At 42.1% G+C, this 22115-nt stretch overlaps 1 protein-coding gene across 5 annotated transcripts in view; it reads right to left on the reverse strand.

Moving 5' to 3' along the window:
• Positions 1-22115, reverse strand: part of Znf608 (zinc finger protein 608) — a 101366-nt gene that overhangs the window by 46980 nt on the left and 32271 nt on the right. For all 5 annotated transcript variants that reach the window (XM_074076582.1, XM_074076585.1, XM_074076583.1 and 2 more), the window contains one exon: positions 11598-11853. In XM_074076582.1, coding sequence (XP_073932683.1) covers positions 11598-11853 — 256 coding nt within the window. The remainder of the gene's footprint in view (positions 1-11597; positions 11854-22115) is intronic.

A 22115-nucleotide genomic window follows, 5' to 3' on the forward strand; every position in this document is an offset into this window, starting at 1 on the left:
GACCCTTTCCCCCAATCTCTGTCACATGCTTGCCTTATGCAGTCACATGGGTTGCAGGTTCAGATTGCTTCAAGCCAATGCTCCCAACTCCACTTCTGGTTCTGGCCAGGTTGGGGTCCCCACCCCACAGGTTGGTTTGGACAAGAGTCATGTGCAGGTGTACAGGAGAGGCCACTGTCTGGAAGTGGCCGGCTGCTCACATTCTGACACAAGGCTGCCTTTGTTGGGCTTTCCAGGCAACTGGCCTGTCTGCTGCTTCAAGAAGATACATGAAATACTCCCAAGTCAGCGCTTTTGACTTGAGTTACTTCAGGAGTTGTCTGTCCGTGTGGATTTCAAGAACACATCTACATGACAGCATACAAACCCTGTAGATGTACCTGTGAGTCCCCGAGGGGCTGGCCAGAGAACACATGCCTCACTGAGGCACAGAAAGTATTTGGTTATTTTTTGTTCTTGTTATGAAATCCATATCTGAAAACTATGTTTCAAATATTTTTGTAAAATATTTGGGGAGCCGGGCGTCGGTGGCTCACGCCTGTAATCCTAGCTACTCAGGAGGCAGAGATCAGGAGGATCGCAGTTCAAAGCCAGCCTTGACAAAAATAGTTTGCAAGACCCTATCTCAAAAAAATCCTTCACAGAAATAGGGCTGGTGGAGTGACTCAAGGTGAAGGCCCTGAGTTCAAACCCCAGCACCACAAAAAAAGAAAAAAAAGGGGGAATATTAAATTTAAAAAAATACTTCACTCTATAAGCTGAATTAAGTTCCCACATTTCAGTCAAAACTTTTGACATGCAAATACTTATTTGCTTTTTAAGCTCATTTTTGAAATAACTCTATTCAAACACACACAGACTCTAAGCTGGGAAAAGCAAATTGTTTTAAATAGAAATTAGAAATTTGGAAAAAAACACAGTCCCTGTAGTCACTTTATTAGATTGTACCTCAGTTTTTCCATAAGAATAAAAGGGTTAATAATGGGAGCATCCCACATAAATGAGACAATGCTAATTAGATGGTGCTCACAGAGCACCTTGGAAAGTTCCCCAGACATGCCAAGGATGTCATGTGTCACACAAAGGAAGCAGTGACATTTCTTATGTTCGGGGACCAAAATTTGTGCCTCAAGTACGTGCTGAATCAGAGGCTTCACTGCGAAATGAATATATACGGATGTGCTGTGTGTGTATTAGGACTCAATTTACCATTCAGTTACAAGAAATTTTCAAATGAGCAATAAGGAGCTCTCCTATCTCACAGCATTATTCATTTGTCACCCTCTTGGGTCTCCTGACTGGGTTGTGTCAGACCCTGCTAGATATTCTACAACAGTGCCCAGGAGCCCAATTCCCCCAACTTGCTTTGCTGAGAACAGCTTTTTGAAACCTATGACAAGCCTTCGCCCATAGTCCAGCCTAATCTCTTTTTGCCAGGGAAATATAAGCCGAACTTACTTGAGAACAAAGGCCGGAGGATAGAATATGGGAATGCTTTGGTAGATGTTATTGTTTTAAAAAAAAAATTATGTACTATAAGCAAGCTATGAGATGCAAACAATCCTGTCCTTCATCCTTCCTTAGTCAGAAGGGGCAGAAAGAACTCAAAAGAAAGACATTTGCACAGACAGAATCACAGGTGGCTCAGATTTCTCCAGTTCCTAATAGATGGTTGACAGACTAATATTCTCCCTTGGGTGTTTGAATTCCTTGTAGTTAAAAGTTTCTTTTAACTTCCTTCACTGGGGGGAGGAGCTGTCACATGCCATTCTAGGCACAAGCAGAAGTGAAATCTAAACCTTCTATGGCCCAGAGCAAAGTCCTCCACTGAGGCACAGCCCGCCTGCACGCCTGCGCACAACCGTCAATTTTCCTCCAAGGAGAAAGTTCGCTCCCTTTCTATGACGGACAAGCTATGCGTGTGACAGACCTGCGTCCTCTGTCATCAGAATGTCACTGGATTCAGAGCTGGACAGACAATGAAACAAGCACTGGTACAACCCTTTACAAAAGCAGTTAAGCAAAGAGTGTTTCAGTACATTCAAAATGTCTGTTTCCACTGACTCAGCAATTTTGCCTCTTGAAAATAGATACTAATGTAACAATTCCAAATCCATAAGACAGACAAAAGATGCACAAAGATATACTATGCAATCCTTAGGTACTCCATATGGCCTTGAACTCATGATCCTCCTGCTTCAGCCTCCCAAGTGCTGGGATTACAGGCTTGCACCACTATAACCAGTACTGATAGTCTGTTACAAGGCCAGAACTTTATTGTGTGATCCAGCAATTTTACTCTCTGGTATTCTCCCAATGGTGCTGAAAACTCATGTTCACACAAACTATGAACTTCAGATTCAGGCTCATCAAATGTGACACAACAGAGTTGAATAATTCACAAGTTGGGAGGCTAGCATGTGCAGGGGGTGGGGTTCTACAGGAAATTTCTGTGTCATTTCCTTTCAATTTTGTTAAGAACCTAAAATTGCTCTAAAACATAAAGGCTTTTTTAAAAAGAGGATTCACTGAATGAGTTCAACTGTTTTTTAAATGCATATTTAAAAAGCTAAGTCACAGACAACAAAAGCAAAAATAAGTGGAACTACATCAAATTAGAAAGCTTCTGGGCAGTAAAAGATCATTAGCCAGAAGAAAAGCCAGCTTCAGGGATAGGAGAGACCGTCTGCAAAGCCTCGATTGAAAAACTTACAAGGATCTCCTTCAGGTAAGTAGCAAAAAACCAAATAGCTCAACTTTCTGCCGCATGGGCAGAAGACTTTAGACATTTGTGGGGACGAGGACACAAATGGCCCATAGGCCTGTGAAAAAATGCTCAACGTCAGGCACCATCAGAGAAACGCCCGTCAAAGTCACAATGGGTGTCACTCCACGATCAAAAAGCCAACAGCCGGCAATCCTACTCGTGGGTACTTTCCCCGAAGCACTGAAATCAAAAAGTCAGAGCAGTACCTAAGTTCCCTGTTCACTGCAGCAGACAATGTGTGGAAGCAGCCCAAGTGTCCCTTGATGGATGGATAGAGACAATGATGTCTGCGTGCAGTGAAATATTACTCAGCTTTAAAAAAAGAAGTAAATCCTGTCAACTATGACACTCTGAATGAACATTGACGGTATTATGCTAGATGGAGTCAGATGTGCTGCACCTATAGTTAACAAGCTATTTTTAAGTTAAGAAAGTTAATTAGCATATGAAGTAGTCACCCGATCATTAAGATTCGAGTTTGATTTTTTTTTTCCCCCATCTACATTGTTTACTTTTCTTCCCCAAATGTCCTAAAATGGTCACGGATGGCATCCATGGCCATGCTTATGATCAAAGAGATAAAAACCATTTTGAAGATATGAATGATCTAACAGAAAAAAGCAGGCATGCCAAATATTTTGGTTTCCCTCTTTTTGTTGTGATTAGTCAAAAATAGCAAGGCAGAAATTGAAATATAATAAGATGTGATCTGATCTTATTTTTATTTTTTTTTTAAATCAATGATAGGGTCTGGGACCTAGTTCAAGTAAAGCCTAGCAGTGTAAAACCTAAGTTCATGTCCCAGTATCGCCACCATACCAAAAAAAAAAAAAGTCAGTGACAAAATAGATTTCTGGAACAACTTTCAATTGTCTAGACCAAACATGATTTAAAAGCAACAAACTCCTGACTAGAAGGCAACAGCTCTCAACTTTAAACAGGTATGGAGAGATTGTCTCACTCTGTGCCATGATTTTATTCAACAGTCAACAAATATGTACAGCTCACTTCCTCCGTGCCAGGCGCTGGGAACAACAGTGAACAAAACAGATGGGATTTGTGCACTTCAGAAGCTCACAGCATAGTGGGGCTGAAAGGGATGGTTTGTACACATCAACCCAGCTGAAGCCAATTCAAGTACAACTGCCAAAATGGGATGCGTGAACTCTTAATTCCCATCATTCCATGCTCAAAATAAAAACTCCAGTTATTACATGACATGGTCCCTGCTTCTTCCCACAGTACACTTTGTGAAGTACACAAGAACGTTTGGTGGTGGAAGACAAAATCCAGAACCCAGGAATAACCGGGTTTCAGAGCGAGGGCTCTGATAGTCCCAACTCCAGTGAGTTCAAGTTCCCACTCACCACCTCTGCTGCCTGGCATAGGTGAAACCCTTTTTTTTTTTTTTTTTTTTTTGGTGATACTGGGTTTGAACTTGGGGCTTTGCACTTGAAAAGTAGGTGTTCTACAACTTGAGCCACATCTCCAGTCCATGTTTTTTGCTCTGGTTATTTTGGAGATGGGATCTCAAGAACTATTTACCCATAGTGGCCTCAGACCATGATCCTCCTAATCTCAGCCTCCCAAGAAGCTGGGATTACAGGTGTGAGCCACTGACTCCCAGTGTGAATCCCTATCTAAATCGTCTTTATTAGAATACAGATGACAACAGTGAGCTTGCTTTGGACATTGTTCTGAGTGTTAAAGGCAAACAACCGTAACAGAGAGTAAATGCATAGCAGAGTCATCATTTGTCTTATTCATAAAATATACATGTTGACACATAAATACAGCAAAGAATCAAGGACAGAGATGTAAACATCAATGAAAAGGAGAAAGGAAGGAAGTGGTAGGGAACAGGGTTTGGGGTGATGAAAATGTTCTGAAATTAATTGTAATGATGGTTGTATAACTTGGAATGCACTAAAAACCAATGACTCGCACATTTGCAATGGGTGGCTGTAAGTTATGTGAGTTATACCTCAATAAAGCTGCTATAAAAAACGTGTAAAAATCAATAGAATTCTTTAATCAATATGCTGAGATGGGCCAACAGCTTTGTAACCATGAGACAATTTCCTTTTTGTGACTGGAAATCTGTCTTCAGTTCACAGTCACTATAGTAGTAAGGCTCTTTCAAGATTTCCTTACAATTTCTTCTTTACAGAGAAAAAAACAGGCAAGTAGGACAATCCCGAGTACACACACACCTTACAAGACAGCTCTAATCATTTACTATACCCAGGTCCTAAGAAAAGCTTACTTTTAAATATTTTAAGTTCTCTATTCAAATACAGGAATAAGTTTAGCTACCATATAAACCAACAAGAAAAGGGTAACGAAATGCCTTTAAGTGGTGAGTTAAGACTTGACTGCTCCATTACTGAACACCTAACATCACTATGAAAATATAAACATACAAATGAATTAAAAACTAAGTGTTCGACCTAAAAACACTGTGCTGAATTTTCCTTGATAGCAGCTTATTTTTCATACTGGCAAGAGGTAAAGGCACTGTTGATGCTGGCTTCCAACAAAACAGTTACCCATGGCATCCAAATCATGTCCTCATCAGAAAAGAATAAACAAGTAGGTAAAGCAAAGTCCAGAAAAATAGTTTAGAACCCACAAAACTGCTGTCCTGCTCTTGCCTTTCCATCCAATAATTCTTCATTGTCTTTATTCAATATGCTTTACTGTTTGCCTGTGGGAAGATCTATACTCCATTTTTACTGTTGTGAAACTGGCAAAGCATTAGTTTCATTAATCCTAAAAGGAAAATACTTCAAAGAATTTTGTTGTTGTTTACTATATATTCTTCCACCAATTTTATTTTTCTTTAAAACAATTCTTTTGCTGGGCACAGTGATGGGTACCTACAATCCTAATTAGTCAGGAGGCTGAAGCAAGGAGGATCACTTGAGCTCTGTAGTTGGAGGCTAGCCTAGGCAACATAACAAGAGTGCCATCTCCTAGTGGCTCACACCTGCAATCCTAGCTACCTGGAAGGTCAAGATCAGAAGAATCGAGATTCAAGGCCATCCCAGGCAAATAGTTTTCAAGGCCCCATCTCTAAAATAGCCAGAGCAAAATGGACTGGAGGTGTGTGAAATTCTGAGTTCAAACCCCCAGGTCCCACCAAAAAAAAGGAAAAAAATTCACCACTGGGAGTATGGTAGTTATGTCTGTAGTCCCAGCTACTAAGCAGGTGAAGACAAGGAGGATCCAGGTCTAAGACTGACCCAGACAAATACTCAAGACTCTATCTGAAAAATAAGTAAAGCAAAGAAGGATGAAAGTGTAACAGTGGCAGAGCACCTGCCTAGTAAGTGAGAGGCCCTGTGTTCAAACCCTAGTACTGCCAAATAAAAATAAATAAAAAATAAAAAAAGTTCACTAGTGTGCTCAGAACAAGCAGAGGTAACTATGACAATGTGTGCGCTCCAGCAAATACACAGATTGGATTTTCAACCTGGGTTTCTCTTTCCATGTGAGCACTGTGGAAGTTCACAGCCATGTGTGAGCCACCAATGGCCAAGGAGCTCAAAGAACCAGCCATTCTCTCACTGGAAATCCCCACTGCCAAACGGCCCAGGAAGGGGAGGGAAGAGGTCATCACCAATACACACGGACACTCCCTAGTGGCTCTTTCAGCCTCTCAGTACCTCTGTGGGGTTCTGCTGGGGATCAACCACAGTAAGCAAACAGGTGTGCTCACATGACAGACACACGTTGATTTAGGACGTTCATCGAGCACTGATGGGGAGCACCACCTACCAGCCATCTTGAAGTTCCCCCGGGATGGCACTGTTAAAATCGGGTAATGAAATACCCAAGTTGAAAGTGAATCAAACTCGAATTTATAAAACCAGAGAGCTATACCTCAATAAATTCTGTCTCACTCAGTACAGAATTGCAAGAACGCCATGCTCAGTTACTACGCCTGGATTAATGTTTACTCTCTTCTCAAATGAATCACGATTTTAAGAGATAGGTTCTTAAAATGAAATGTTCTCCAAATGGAAGTAGTAAGACTGGGAAGCAAATGCTGCCAAATAGGAATGATAACAGCATATGTTAGACTCTCCTCGATTATGCAGGGTCCTCTGCCTTTTAACAAATTAGGCTGAAACCTCCTCCACTGCATTTATGACCGTGGAGATATAAGAGAAGCAGAAGAATTTCAGAACATCTCTAGTGGTTTTTAAAAGATTCGTTTATTTCTCCAGTTAATTACCTCAAAACATGAATTCCCCAAATCACTTTTTTTCCTTGGAAATCAAGTGAAGCACAGAACATCAAGTGAAGAACCTCCAGTGCTGAGTGTTCTCACGAAAGCCATTCTCCCTGTCCTTGGTCATCACTTGTATTTCCATGGTCCCCTCTGATTATCCAAGTACAATTTTTCATTTGCTACATTAACCACTTTACTCATTACTATGGGTTTTTTGAACTATTTCAAAAATAACTCAGCAGAGATACCCAAAAATGAAACTATTGCATCAGGCTCATGTGAGAAATCAACAGGAAAGCCCATCCCTACCCTATGACAAATTATGAAGCATGGCACCAATTGTTCACAAAGTCCCTCAAATCCTCTGTAGCTCCCTTCCAGGATCAAGGCTCGACTCTCTCTCATTAGTGATTAGACAACTACGCTCACCTGCCACACTTCAGCATCTTGATGGGCACTATCACTGGGATGCAAACAAGACAGGTAATCCTGTTCATTTTATCCTGGGGAACATAAGGCAATAATATATGTGATCCCTTAAAGGGAAAAGGTGGAGGAACTCAGAAAAGGCTGGGACATCACTCTCTCCCTTGAGACAGTGGTTCTCAAACCTTGTCTGCCATTTGCAAACTTAGGAGCTTGGATAAAACACTGACACCAGGTCACCAAACCAAACCCAACTGCCAAGCCAGATCAACTCAGTCCCTGGGATAGCCCTTGGTCATCTGTCTGCATGTTTTAAAAGCCCCCCCAGGTGATTCAAAGGTCTGGCATCGAGAACCACTGCCCTATGACTTGCGACTGTTTGGAAGGCCATTGTTGGCTTTGTCTCACTTTTTTTTTCTGCAGTGGCTTTGCTCAACCAATGGGAAAATAGAGAGATAAAGAATGACAGACAGAGTATTAGAGCAGCAGGAAATGACAGTCATGACAACGGATGACAGGCATAGCTGAACCAAGTCTATTCTTCAGTATGGGAAAAAAAACCAGTCCAATAAAAAACATGATTCAAGAAAATGCAGAAGGAAACTACATTCAAGAGGGCTAAAAAGCCAAGTTCAACACATATGTATTTACACACATTGCTGTATACCATATTTTTTCCATTGATTTTTTTTTCCCCCAAAAGAGCAAATTTTCAAACAAATCACTATACACAGGCATGTGTGTTCCAAATGTCAGGAATGAAATGCTAAAGAAATTCTTCCCAACATCTGTGAGTAATTTTCTACCATGCATCATTGGTCCTATGCATTCACCTTAAAGAAGAAAGGTCAGAGTCAAATAACCAAACATCCAAATGCAGTAATAGTTTTTCTCTCCTATTAAGCATGATCTGAAACCCACTAATTTTTTCCAGAGAGAACTTCATAGTCACAATTTATTCCTAAGCACAACTTGTTTCTTAGACAACCAGGACTTTGTGTACTAGCAGTTAACACTGGGAGAAAAGCCCATGACTGAAAGAACCCTCCTCCAATGGAGAATTCCAAGCACAAGAAACAATTAAGTATTAAATCAGGATTTCACATTCTGGTTTTGCTGATCCTCATCACCATCCAAAGAAATCACAAGAATACTCAACATTCCCCCAAAGACTGCCAATATGAATTCATAAAATTTTAGGATCTTGAAACACAGGCATATACAACTTTCACAAACACGTGAAGACAAGTAACAAATTAGGCTGGTGAAAAAAACACTACAGTTACGTAACACCCTCAAAATAAAAACACCAGGGAAGGGATTTTAGTCAGTTCAATCCATAGGACCTAAATAAAAGGCACCTAACCGTTTCCTAAATGCTCCAGGGGAAGTCTTTGTTCAGTGACATCTCACCCGGACAAACTACTGTATCTTACTGCCCCTCCCTTTCCCCCACAACCATCTTTTTTAGCTCTGCCAAATAAGTGGATCCAAATGTGTTTGCTCTGTCTCTCTGTTTTTCCTGAAAGGGAAAAATTAATGATCAAGTGGGTTTTATTTTTAAATTCGTACAACAACAAAATGCAAGCTCAATGCACATCGAACACATCTGAGGAGTGAAACCTTTACAAAGATGAGTTCTTACATCTTATGGAGGTCACAAGTTTAGTTTACTCAGCACAAATGACTCTATTAACAGCTCCAGCTTCTCCTTGTCACCGCAATGAACATCCGCACATTCCAACTCCTGGAAAATGAGAGTTGGTGCAGAAAAGGCAGCCTTGTTCTAAAGTTATGAGGTGGCTGTGTGAACGCACACACAGCATCCACAGCTGCATGGCAGCATCCACAGCAGGGACCTCAGAGTGCTAACACCATCTTCACAGATCACAAGATAGGCAGAACTGGTGAGCCTTTATATATATTATCAAAACAGTACTATCTTAAAAGCTCTTTAAATATATGACCAGAGTATCAGAATTCTACTTCAACTCCTGGATTTTGTTCTAAATAATCCGATCTCTTATTAGAAGCTAAGGTGAAAAGTCAAACTGAGCTGGCCAACTGAAAAATAACCTAAGCTGTCCCAGAAAGTTTGAGGGGAATTTTACAACATCCACCATCCAGTGAGGCCACACTGAGGAAACTCAGTTCCCTACAGTGTAGTATTTAAGTGTAGCTACTCTACACTTAAATAAATAAAATCATGAGCCATAAACTGACAGGTGCTAACTCACCACTATGAAATGGGAAGACAGCAATTCACCCTGAAGAGGAAATATTCCGAGTCCAAGAAATCTGTCAAGTTCAAGGAAGTTAACCCTATTCTTTCCAAATCATTTTTGTGTTCCTGAAAATTTGTACCTAAACAAATTAACTGTGACCTTCTTAATGCCTTGATTCCTTTTCTGCACTTTTCACACAGAGGTATCAGTCTGAACCCCTTCCCCACCAGTTGTGCCCTAAGGAATGACAGGTAAAGGAATAAGAGGCTTGCCCTTGCACTTGGTGGGGAGGGCAGGGAGAGGGATCTCAAATAGACAAGAGAAGAGAAATTTAACTCCAGCTCTTCTTACATCGATTCTTCCCAAGGTGGTTTCATAATATCGTTTTGGTGTTACTGCTTTGGTTTTGGTTTTGGTTTTTGAGACAGGATCTCACTACATATCCCCGGGCTGGCCTGGAACTTGCAATCCTCCTGTCTTTGCTTTTTAGGTCTGTAAATGGCTGGGATTGCAGATGTGTACCACCACATTGGCCTCAGGGAATTGTTTTAAATGACTCCCAAGAATGTCTGAAACACCCAAATTAAAAGTACAGAGAAGGAGAAGAAAATGCAAAATTCAAATATTTCTAGCCCAAAGTAAAATTTAACTATCACTTCCATCTACACAAACAAGTGGGCACACCGTAGCTACTATTTTCATTCCCTTTTCTTCTGAAACTAAGTCTTTTTTCTTCCTTCCTGCCATTGTCTACAAATTTTGTTTTTAGCGAATTATAAAAAATATGAGCATATACAGTATACATAACACTGTAAGTAGAATTTAAAGGTTTCTCTAAGAATCTTTATTATCCATCTTGAAGCAGCTGGTAGCTCTGGTCCAGTAATAACTCCCCTCCCCCAGGATCCCCTTTCCCACCCACTGGGCCTCTTTTTTGCAGGTACTTTGCTTCCTCCCTTTGAGTTCCTCGGTTTAGTCCCCTGGATTCAGAGGAGCCTAACTAATGTTTGAGTCTCGGTCCCCTCTTGTTACTCTCACCATCATCTTCTTCTCTCACAAATGTTCACAACTGGCTCTGCTTTACCTTTGACCAATCTGGCTTCAAGGGGGAGAAGAAAGCGTTCCTCAGGTGTTCTTTGGTTCTCCCTGGGGCATGCCTCTCCCTTAAGCGCATTTGCTCTCTTCCTTTTGAACACCCAAGGGCAGCTCTGGAATCCTGGTAGTTGGTGTTCAATATTTGTTGGTGTGTTAACGACAAAGGCCGTCTGAAACACCCTGTGCCTGGTGACCACGTGCTATGAGACATGGCTGATTTGGATTCGCTACCAGCATGGTGCATGCTCTGATTTATATTTCCAATAGCAATGACAGATTGATCCATTTCTCTTCTACCCTGTTTCCCTTGTGACTAATGGATGGCGCTTGCCAGATGGCTTGCTGCCTTAAGGGGCAGGAAAGGTTCTGTCTCTGGCTATAGAAGAGATGACTGGCTCCACTAGGGTTTCTGCCTTTGACCTTGGCTTCATTAGCTTTGAGCACCAACCAGCCACCACCACGCCATGACAGTGGTCCTTGCTAGGTGCAAACCTTGCTTGATTCAAAAGGTAAACAAAACCTCCACAACACAAAAACAGTCATGTCAGGACAGACAAACTGGTTGACACACCAAGAATAAAATGAACTTGAGATCTATCTCCCTGCTTCTCCCAGATCTTCCAGGGTAGCTCTGAAAGCGGAGAACCACTTTTCTGGGTTTCACCAAAACCTTAATGTAAAAACAGCAATGGACATGAAGACAAGCACAGTTCAAATAGAATTCAGAGCCTAACAAGCACTGTTCTTCCCTCCTGAATGCCGCAAGACAAACTGCCCTCACAGATGGACAGAAATACACCATAGGGAAGAGAGCATAGGGAAATAAATAAAAATAAATTGTATTTACCTTCTTCTGTTTCATGCCACACGATCCCCTCCAAATTCACACTGGTCCCAGGTTCACAGGGCCCAAGACACTCTGGCTCTGTCACTACTCCAACTTCACAGGTATTGACACCCACGGAACGAGTTCGAACCAAAAGCTGTTCGACCGGTGCTGCAATATTGGATGAAGATGGGGAAAAGTAGGAGGGTAGAATCTGAGGCGCGAGACTGCTGGAAATCGGTGGTGGTGGTGCTGGCACTGTAAACAGGGGGTCAACCTGAAAGACAGACAGGCTTACTGCAGTGGTGCTGCAATCTGTTCACATCCTTCTAGAATAGATCATTCCAAATGCCATTTGCAATTCTAATATGCTCTGAGGGTTTTAATGGTGCCAAAATATAAAGTAGAATAGAAATGAGCATTTTGTTTTTGCATGCCAAACAAGGTAAGTGAGAGAGCTAGCTTCCTGAATTACAGGCAGGCCTTCGATGTTCCAAATTCACCAGTGGACAACCTCTTCATCTCAATAGATGTGAATGAAAAATACTCTGCAAAATTAAGACTCTTTCCCACTTGTACTGAAATCTTATTTTCAAAATTATAATGTTTTCCAAAGGAGAAACTCCAATAAATACCAATAAATAATAATATCTGCATTATTGGGCATTTAAGTAAAGGAGATGGACTAAAATTGTTTTCAAAGTACTTTATAAACCATAATGAATTAAATCACTACTAAAACATATTAACTTACTCTGCTGAATATATAAAATACATAAACTTGATTACACACTGAAACACATAAACTGGATATTATTAGCATGTATTAAGCATCAACTCCTAATTAAATGTTCTCTTGCAAAGTCTGGCAGAATTCATAAAGAGGAGAAATAAATGCATGTGCCCAGCATCAACAGAACATGGGTTTTCTCCAGTGCACAAATCTTTTAGTGATTCAACTTTTCAAGAGCACTAATGAGTTTGACCGAGGCTCAGCAGCCCTCTCTCAAAATCCAGGAAATAGAAATGACAGCCAAGTTCAAGACCTTGTGGTGCAGTGATATCTCCTTTGCCCGCACCCCCAGGAGGGCAGCAAAAGAGTTCATCCCAGTTTGATGAAACCAAAGCCTACACACGAACTAAACAGGCAGATCACCAAACGACCTATTCATTCACTGGGTCACTAAATAACTGTTAGGACTGCCACAGAAGAGCTTGGGTTCTGCTGACAGGTCATCGGTTGTTTAAAAGCCCCACAACGCACTCTGTACTAGGACTCCAGATTCCCTATGCACTCGTATCACACACAGACATGGACCGCATAGAAGGGATGACACTTTGCATGCATTATCAGTTGCATGCCAAACAAGGTAAATGAGAGAGCTAAAAAATTGTAAACATTATGAAAAAGGGCCCATAGAAGGTCATTCTGGTAAAATGCCATCTTTTCTGCTGTTCATAAGTCTTTGTCATCTTTTGTAGTTACTTGGGAACAGAAGTAATAGTAGATAGTCTTTGTTGCTTAAAAAAAAGTAATAATACAAAAAGGGTATTTCAAGAGAGTCAGATGAGAAGTGTACCCCTAGATGAACAGCTGAACCAGTGGTCTGTGTGGGCTCTTGATTCCAGTGATGGTAGGAACTACTTCTCCAGTTTGCATTCCACGACCATGATAAACTGATGTTGGCTTGCCTGAGTGATTCAAGATGCCACAGAACTGCCTCCCACCCATCTGTATGTTAAAGAAACTTAATTTCCTGCTCTCAAAGCTGCTATAAAACTTCTTTTGCTCTGTGCTTTTTCTTGTTCTGAGCCCTTGATCACAGAATCCAAGAAAGAAAAGCATTTAGCAGCCCTAGAGCCCAGATACGGTCATTTATGCTTTTGTGTAAATACAGCTTAATGTGGATCAAAGTTCACACTGATAGTTCCTATTTTAAAACAGGGCTGACAAATGGGGAAAGGCGTTCTAAGGGAGGAAATTTATGCAGGGAAAAAAAAAGCCCAACGCTACCTTATAGTTTTTATTACAGCTAAGAAGCTGTGTGAGACGAGAAGCACTTTTTGTTTTTTTGCATGCTCCCAACAATTTCTTAATTTGTATAGTTAGGAATGATCTGCCCATGAACTGATGCTGTACATACAAACCAAAAGAACAATCTTCTGAGAATACGCTTTGTGTGGCCTGATCAACAACCCACAGTAGTAGCAAGAGAACAAACAGAACTTTATTGGCTGCCTAAGAAAATGGAATGAAATTAAAGAGGTAAGGAAGGTGTCATCAAAGTATCGACCTTGGATTTTGGAGATGAGGGTACAGTGGGCAATGATTGTGACAGGAGTCATGGGGCAGACATGATGACACTAGGATTTTGACTCCAATCCTGACACTAATTAGCTTGAGACTTTGAAGCGACACTAAACGTCTCCTAGGCCCACTTTCCTCAACTGGAAAAATGTATTCTTTAAGTCTATCACAACAAGTTTTACATTAGATCTCTATTTCAATAAAATTCCACCGACATATATTTGCATACAAACACATCTCCCCTACTATTGTGATATTTATGTAATTCCAAAAATCAAATTTCCTTTTTTTTTTAAACTTTTTATGGCGCTGGAGTTATACCTCCAGCACAAAGTTCAAATTTCTAAAGCATCTAGACTAATCTAAACCCCTTAAACCTGATAGGTAATATACTCTTAAATGTTCAAATCTTTGATTTACACACGTGAATTTCTTAGTTTACCTACTGTACTGACTTTCCTCATGATAGCTCAAAATCAGTGTCCATAGGTACTGGATCAGTACTACCAGTGAGAGTGAGGCCTTCTGCCTGCAACAGCTCCCCCTTCCTGTGAGATTTCAGGGGAAAGAGTGGAGCACAAAGACCACCCATGTGGTCTACAGAAGGCCCCTCTTTCCTGGAGGTCACCACATGGAAAGAGGATTTGGGAGTAGGGGATTATTTGGCAGGTTCACTACTTTTAAAAAACATTCCAATGACTTACAGACATCTCTGAATTTCCATTAGCTCTTAAAATAATAGTGGGATACTGCGGGCACAGCCCACATTTCTCAGTAGTCAGCATGGAACTGAAGTTCATTTCAGCTTGAGTTTGTGCTTCCAGCCTTTCCTAAGCTAATCACAGAACCCTCCAGCCAGAAGGCCCCAATTTCAGTAGCCCAACCTACTCATGCTAGAGAAAATTGTGGCCCATATTTGTGCAAATAGTAAGCCATGGCTAGTGGGGCCCGGATGAGCAGACAACAGCATCATACTACATGTGAGTGGAAATTTTACAAGAGTTCAACCTGTACTGGGGACAAAAGAGGGGAGGAAAGGAAATAATTCAAAGAGTGTGGCCAATTCTTTCTGCCAGGTAATGCCCCCAGGGCAAGATGTTCTCCCAAAAAGTTTCAGTTCTCTTGTGTATCTATCTCAGGATGTCACACACACAGCCACATATACCTTATGTAAAGCAGGATTTTAAAGGAAATTCAGTAGTTTATTTATTTTTCAGACAGGGACTTGCTACATACCCCAGGCTGGTCTCAAACTCTCTCTCCATCCTCCTGCTTCAGTCTCCAGAGTGATGGGATTACAGCAGTATACCACCATGCCTGGCTCAGTAGTTATTTTTGTCTTATACAAAAGATCAACTCCAATGCCCTCTGATTTCTCAGGTCACTGATCCACACACTGAACCATAATTTTTTTCAACCAATGAAGCTTGTTAAAGGCAGAGGGCCATACCAGTACCTTCTCGAAGGTGCAACATTCCAACGAGTGAACTTGGGTTCTGTTAACAGGCAGGCCAGTCCCAGTCCTATGGGTACTGCCTGTACGGGACCCTGAACAAGGTACTGGGCTTCTCTAAGGCTTGGTGTCTGCAACTAAGAAATGGGAGTCATAACAACAATCACCCCATCACATCTGCACTGAAGACTCAAGGAGATAATTCATGCAAAGTGAATGCTCAGTGTTCTGCACAGCTCAGTAAACAATGGCTTAAAAAAAAAAAGAAAAAGAAAAAAAAAAGCCCCTGGTCTGATATTACAGTTCCCTAACCCCACACACAACCTTACAAAGCTCCTTTTTATACCCTACTATATTTAACATAAATCTATAATCCCCTCCAAATGCATGGTTAAGTGCGGTTAAAGTGTGTTAGAAGTGTAAGAAAAAGGGGCTTAACCCAGAGAAGCTCAGCCTGGGGAAATGCTGCTTCTTCTACGCTGGCATCTGGTAGTACTCGCTGGCTTAATCCGCCCATCTTATAGCTTTATGGCAACGGTGGGCATGCCACAGAGGTCCTGATGAGTCCTAACCATATAAAATCTCCTTCTAATCTCTAGTTGCACCTTGTTTTTATGCACTATAGCCCCAAAAATCTACTCCTGCTCCCCTAACCTCAATCACATAACCACTCAATACATAATTATTGCACAACCTGCTGTGTGCCAGGCCCTGTGCAACCTGGTCCCTGTCCTCGTGGACTGACTGCTTAGTAGGCAAGACTGTGACACTCACCAAATAATTGCCAAAGCGGAGCAAAATTACAAATAGACAATTGTAGAACCCCATCCAAGGGACTGTGTTGATGGCGGCCTGAGTGCAATTGTAGAAGACAGTGTGGTGCAGGTATCCATCTTTGGAGTTGGTAACCCAGCTTGGCCATTAACTACGGAACCTCAGGCAAGCCACTTGATCTCTCTGCCACTCTGTCTTTATCTATAAAATGGAAATTATGTCTAGCTAATGTGACTTACTATGTGAGATCGTTCTATAGCTAACCTTAGCTCAGGGCCTAGTACAGAGTTGCACTCAATAAAGAAAAGCTTGTGCTATTGCCGATATTATCTCAAATATACTGGAGATCTGAACTAAAAAGAAACCAATAGGTGGTGTGCTCTTATAGGGCCAAATGTCAGGATTTGCTACATTCAAAAGCAATTCGAGAAAGGCAGTAATAAATACCTTTTTGGGGGGAGAAATCCTAGTATAGTCTAATCAGATATTCATCATTAAAAAATCAGTGGGGAATTATCAGTCTAACCGTACTAATAACTAGAATAAAAGATCAGAATAAAGAACTGGCCAGTTTTAGCGAGGGTTCTTTTGTCAAAGCTTTTTTCTGTCATCTTGGTGGGACACTGATAGAACCCAAAAGAGGAAAGCAGCCATCTCAGTGAAAAAAAAAAAAACAAAAAACAGCCCCATAAGTCTAACAGCTGGTGGTGGCAGCCTGTCAAACTGAGGAAAGTTAATGTCAAGAACAGACGCGCGGCAGTCTCTCACCGTTATTTCTGCATGATTATTCCCAGGTGTTGGTGCACGCTCAGCAGTAGCCTGGCTATTTATCACGCCAGAGAGCCTAAGAGCAGGGGAGCAGGGCAGGGATGGCGGAGGGAGGCAGGGAAGAGAAGGTTATTTACACAGATAGCGGCACTTAGTGTGTATAATCAGAGGGCTGGGGCGGGGGGAGCCTGCAGAGGTCCTGCCAATATTTTCTCTGTTCACCTTATTTCAAGGGCTTCCTGAGTGCTGATGAGCAAGGAAGGCTCTGAGACTGGAGTGTTGGAGGTAGCAGCTTTTCATCACTTCAGCATTTGACTGGGTCAGCCAGGGGTGGTTTCGGTCCCAGGAAACCGACAGCAAATGCAGAAGGGTCTCAGAGCAAGGCTGGGGACACTTTAGTGGGTACTTGTGTTCCACCAGGAATGCGAAAAAGAGACATTCAGATGGCTCTGCTGCAGGAGTCAGTTTGGCTTGCTGGGCAGAGGTAGAGGACACCCTGGGCTGCAGACAGGCCAGGCTCAGAGGTGAACCCTGACAGGGGAGCTTGCTCTGGGTTTCTTCCATCTGTTGCCACAAATCTCCACACCCATCCTGTGATCAACCCATCAATCCTGGGATTCTCAGATTGCCAACAACCAGAGGGGGAATGGTGTTTTATTTTGCTCAGTCATTATTTTTACATTCTTTGAGCGTGCCAGGGCATGGTTCCATAATGCTCACATTTTCTCCATATTCTGTTATTTGGTCAGCTGTTTTAGGCAGTGCCCACAGCCACCTCTTCATTGACGAAGCACTAGACAGAGAAATCCACTACCAAGGGGAAATCCCAGCTCTTCAGAGGTGACCATGACCCCACACCCACTCAGCATCCCCTTCATCAGCAAAGCAGGAGAGGCTTAAAAACACTTTCCTTAAACTAGTCTCTGATGCTTCCTCCAAAATTAATCAAGTTTGAATTTCCACTCATGACTGACAAACTGGAGCAGCTTTGGCCATTCCTAGTTCTGCAGCTCCTAAACATCATAAGACATTTCAGAACCATGATGAAAGCAATTTATGCTTCCTAGCTTGCTAGGCAACTTGCTCACTAAGACATCAGCCCTCTTCTGTCCCTAACTCTCCATCATCCCCACTTCACAGAGGCAGGAACAAGCTCTCAGATGAGGGGCCACTTATCTAAGGAACTGAGAGTCAAGGCCAAAGCTCTTTGACTTTATGGTCCACAGACTTTCTCATGAAAATAGTAACAAACAGGAGCAGCTACTACATAGCACATGACATGGTGGGATTTGAACACTTTCGACAGGAATTTTCTTTTTTTTGCGGTTCTGGGGCTTGAACTCAGGGGGGCCGTCACCTTGAGCCACTCCACTAGACCAATTTTGTGATAGGGTCTCTCAAACTCTTTGCCTGAGCTGGCTTCGAACTTTGATCCTTGGTCACTGCCTCCTGAGTAGCTAGGATTATAGGGGTGAGCTGCCGGTGCCCGGCCCAACATGTATTTACAAAGGTGGGATTACAAGGAGCATTCTCACATTGGATCTTCACAGGATTATGGAGAGAAGCATTTTACAGATGAGGAAAAAGAAATTTGGGAAACGTTAGGCAATCCCTCCAGAGCCTCCCTTAAAACCCCACGGAGAGGGCTGAGGTAGTTCGGTGGCAGACCACTTGTCTAGTGTGCATGAGGCTCTAGGTTCCATCCTCAGCACCACAATGATAATGATAATAATAATAATAATAATAAATAGTAAATAAATGTAAAAGACCCCACTGAAAACCAACCTCAGGCTTGGTTTTGTTGTTGCTGCTGTTGTTTACGAACCATCCAAATTCTAAAAGCTATAACTATATACATTTAGTAGGAATTATACACTATTTCCATTTTCTCCTTCCCAAGTGTGAAGACAAACACTGCCCCCAATTAAAAACAAAACAAAACAAAACAAAACAAAAAACCAGCAGTTAAGCTGGCTCTGGTTCCACAGGGCCAAGATGGCTGCTTCCAATTCCAGCCAGGACCCTACCCATGCCAGGATCACAGAATGCCAGCAACCCAGGACATCCATGGTGCTGCCTGGCGGTTGGAAGAACTGTATCACTGTTAGTGATCACCCCAGAAGTGGCCCTATGTGCAGGTCCCAAAGCAGAGGCACATACGGCCAGCCACCTGTGTAAACTATGCTTTAAACAACAGCAACTATTTTTAGCTTCATTCTCTAGCCTTGGCAGTTTTCAAAGCACTGCAGAAGGTAATGAGCATGTACAGACAGAGTATAATTAAGCTACTCAACTCAGTGCCTTAAATTTTTTGTTTTGAAGCCAAACTAAATCTCCCTTCCACAGCCAAATGACACTGTCAGAGGTGCAGAGGACAGAGACCTGGCTTCAAGGACTCTCCCACCAGACCACATCAGTTGTCACATACTTAGCCCCATTTGTGCTCTCGGAAAGAATCCCTTCCCACCTCTGAGCCTCAGATACTCAATCTGTTCTACAAGTGCCGCTGACATCTTTCACTGCTCTGAGAGCTGGGTGTGCTTTAAATAGTAGCCATAAATGATCAGTGTTTTCAGATCTGGTTCAGAAGGGTTCTCCGATTTCCTCTCATCCAATTTCCAAGACACTTAAAACGCAAATATAAACCACAAAGAAAGAAGTCCACGTAGAGTCTGTGTTCTTCGATTAAACCATTTCACAAGTCCTTTGTAGAAAACCTAATTCCTAACCAGTTCTATACAAATTCCAATTTACCAATTAGACTGTGTTCCTTAAGGGCAAGGCTTTAAATCAAATAAAATAAAATAACAGTGGTAGACTCTGGATTGTGCTTAGCAGGAGTGGTGTAAGGTAGCTATGAGATCAATTCCAAATCACGTGAACCACACAAGTCTTAGGCAATACTGACCGCTGCTGAATACACTGCCTGTCTTTGCAGGGCTGCTAATTTCTCCCTGAAATCAGGGAAAGTTTGGCAGAGTCTTACTGCACCTTTCTAGGTGCAGGCATGATTTTAAGAAAGGCCTGTTTGGGAAAAACACCTTACTCCTACTCCTCTTGACTTACAGCAGTTCTCATCTTTATCTTTAGGAATCTCACTTGCAGTCAGTCACCCACAAGGAGTATTTTGAGCTAAAGTTTTAGACATTTGAAGTACCAACACAACACATGCTGCTCACAGCAAATTAAATGAGTGTGGATGCCTGAGTCACACTATGTAAGAGCTAAGGCCATTCAAAACTTGCTTTCTTAAACTGTTGTGGGTCAATCACCAAAGGGACTTTTTTTGGGGGGGGGGCAGGGAGAAGGGGGAAACTTTTTGAGAGACAGTCTCATTATCCATGCCCAGGCTGACCTTGAATGCTCTTTGTAGCCCAGGATGGCCTCAAACTTGCAACCCTCCTGCCTCAGCTTCCCAAAGTGTTGGTATTACAGGCATGCAATACCATACCAGGCCAGAAGGGACAGGTCTCCCTTGCTGCCCAGGATACTCTCTTGCTATCACTCCCTTTCCGCTGCAAAATCTTAACCCTGCTCACAAACTTCAACACATGTCTAAAAGGCTCAGCACGTATGTGCGGTCCTTCTTCCTTCCTATCTCCCAAAGGCTGATGCAAAAGGCCAAACCATTCCAATAAATGAAGCAAGAGTTTGGAATTCTAATTACTGAATACAACTTGGTAAAGCTCTCCATAGCTGAGCACAGAGATGGAATGGTGAAAGACACATAAAATCAGAGGGCTCCTACATACATATTTTTCAGACATACCCACACACATATGTATTCTACATATCTATATATCCCCCATGACGAAAACCGAATCCAGATCCTCAACGCTAGAAAAGTGTTCTATCACTGACCTACATACATCTCCAGCCCTACAAAATTTTCATACATGCATAATACTTATCCATATGCCTATTTCCAAGGACACATTAAGACACATTCTTTCTTTTTTTTTTTTTTTTTTTTGGTGACACTGGGGGTTTGAACTCAGAACCTCATGCTTGCTAAGCAGCCACTGTTACCACTTGAGCCACTCCATCAGCCCTTTTTTGTGTTGGGTATTTTCGAGATAGGGTCTGGCAAACTATTTGCTCCAGGCCTACTTCACAATCCTGATCTCTGCCTCCCGAGTAGCTAGGATTATAGGCGTGAGCCTCCGGTGGTTGGCTGATACCTTCACTCTTACTACAGCTCTACAGAAAGGCAGAGGTGGTTTTTCCTATCTGGTTTGGTGAACTCAGGTACCTCCCAGAGTCAAGAGCAAAAGCAAGGAGCCGTGGACTATCCCAGTGCGGTCCACCATGCTTCCCCATACCAGAAACCAAACTTTTCAAAGTTTCTTCTCACAGAGAAGAAAAATGCTACACAAAAAAATGCTGCACAAAGGAACAGAATTGTTTTTCTTCCTGAGAACAGAGCACATTTTAAAAGCCAATAATGGAGGGAAGAGGGAGGATAAAGGAAAATGATGGAGGGAGTGACTTCAACTATGGTGTATTGTAAGAACTTTGTCATGTCACAGTGCACCCCCAGTACAACAATAATATAATAAAAAATAAAAAGCTCCCTTCTAATATTCTTTGCGTGTCCTTTCAGAAATTATACCCATGTGATAATGTACAGAAGGGGAGGGAACCACTTTCTAGCTACAGCTTCCTGTGTTACCTGAATGTGACATGAACATGTAGTACTTCTATCATTTAAAAAAACAGTTTTAATAGAAAAAAAATACTAAGCCATTCTACATTAGAGTGAAAGTGAATAAAAGTCAAGGCTAAGGAAGAAGGCAGTTAATAGAAGATTATTATTTCAACTCCTCATGCAGAAGTACTGAAATATGAAAAAGTGAGTCAAAGGCAGTCTAAGAACCCAGTTTGTGTGACAGGAAGAGCCATGTATTGACCCCATGCCCTCCCCTTTACAAGGGTTACCCCTTAAAACCTCACTGTTGGGGAAGTCATTCTCTCATCCAATAGCTTTTTGCCTGGTACCACTGCATGCCAAGCATTGCTCCAGGAACCGTTGGGAGCTCAAGGTGGTGTGGGAGATGAATGGGGGCTTCAGAGAGTGTGGTCAGGATTGAGATGGTCAGTTAAGCCCAGGGCATTGTGGGAACGCCAAGGGGGTGGGGCGGGGAGTATGCCAAGATGGATTATAAGGATGTGTGGTACTTGGCTGATGAAGAGATAGGAGGCTTGGGCCGAGCTGAACCAGTCTGGATGTCAATTC

Source organism: Castor canadensis, chromosome 6 (genome assembly GCF_047511655.1).
Source record: "Castor canadensis chromosome 6, mCasCan1.hap1v2, whole genome shotgun sequence".
Lineage (NCBI taxonomy): Eukaryota > Metazoa > Chordata > Mammalia > Rodentia > Castoridae > Castor > Castor canadensis.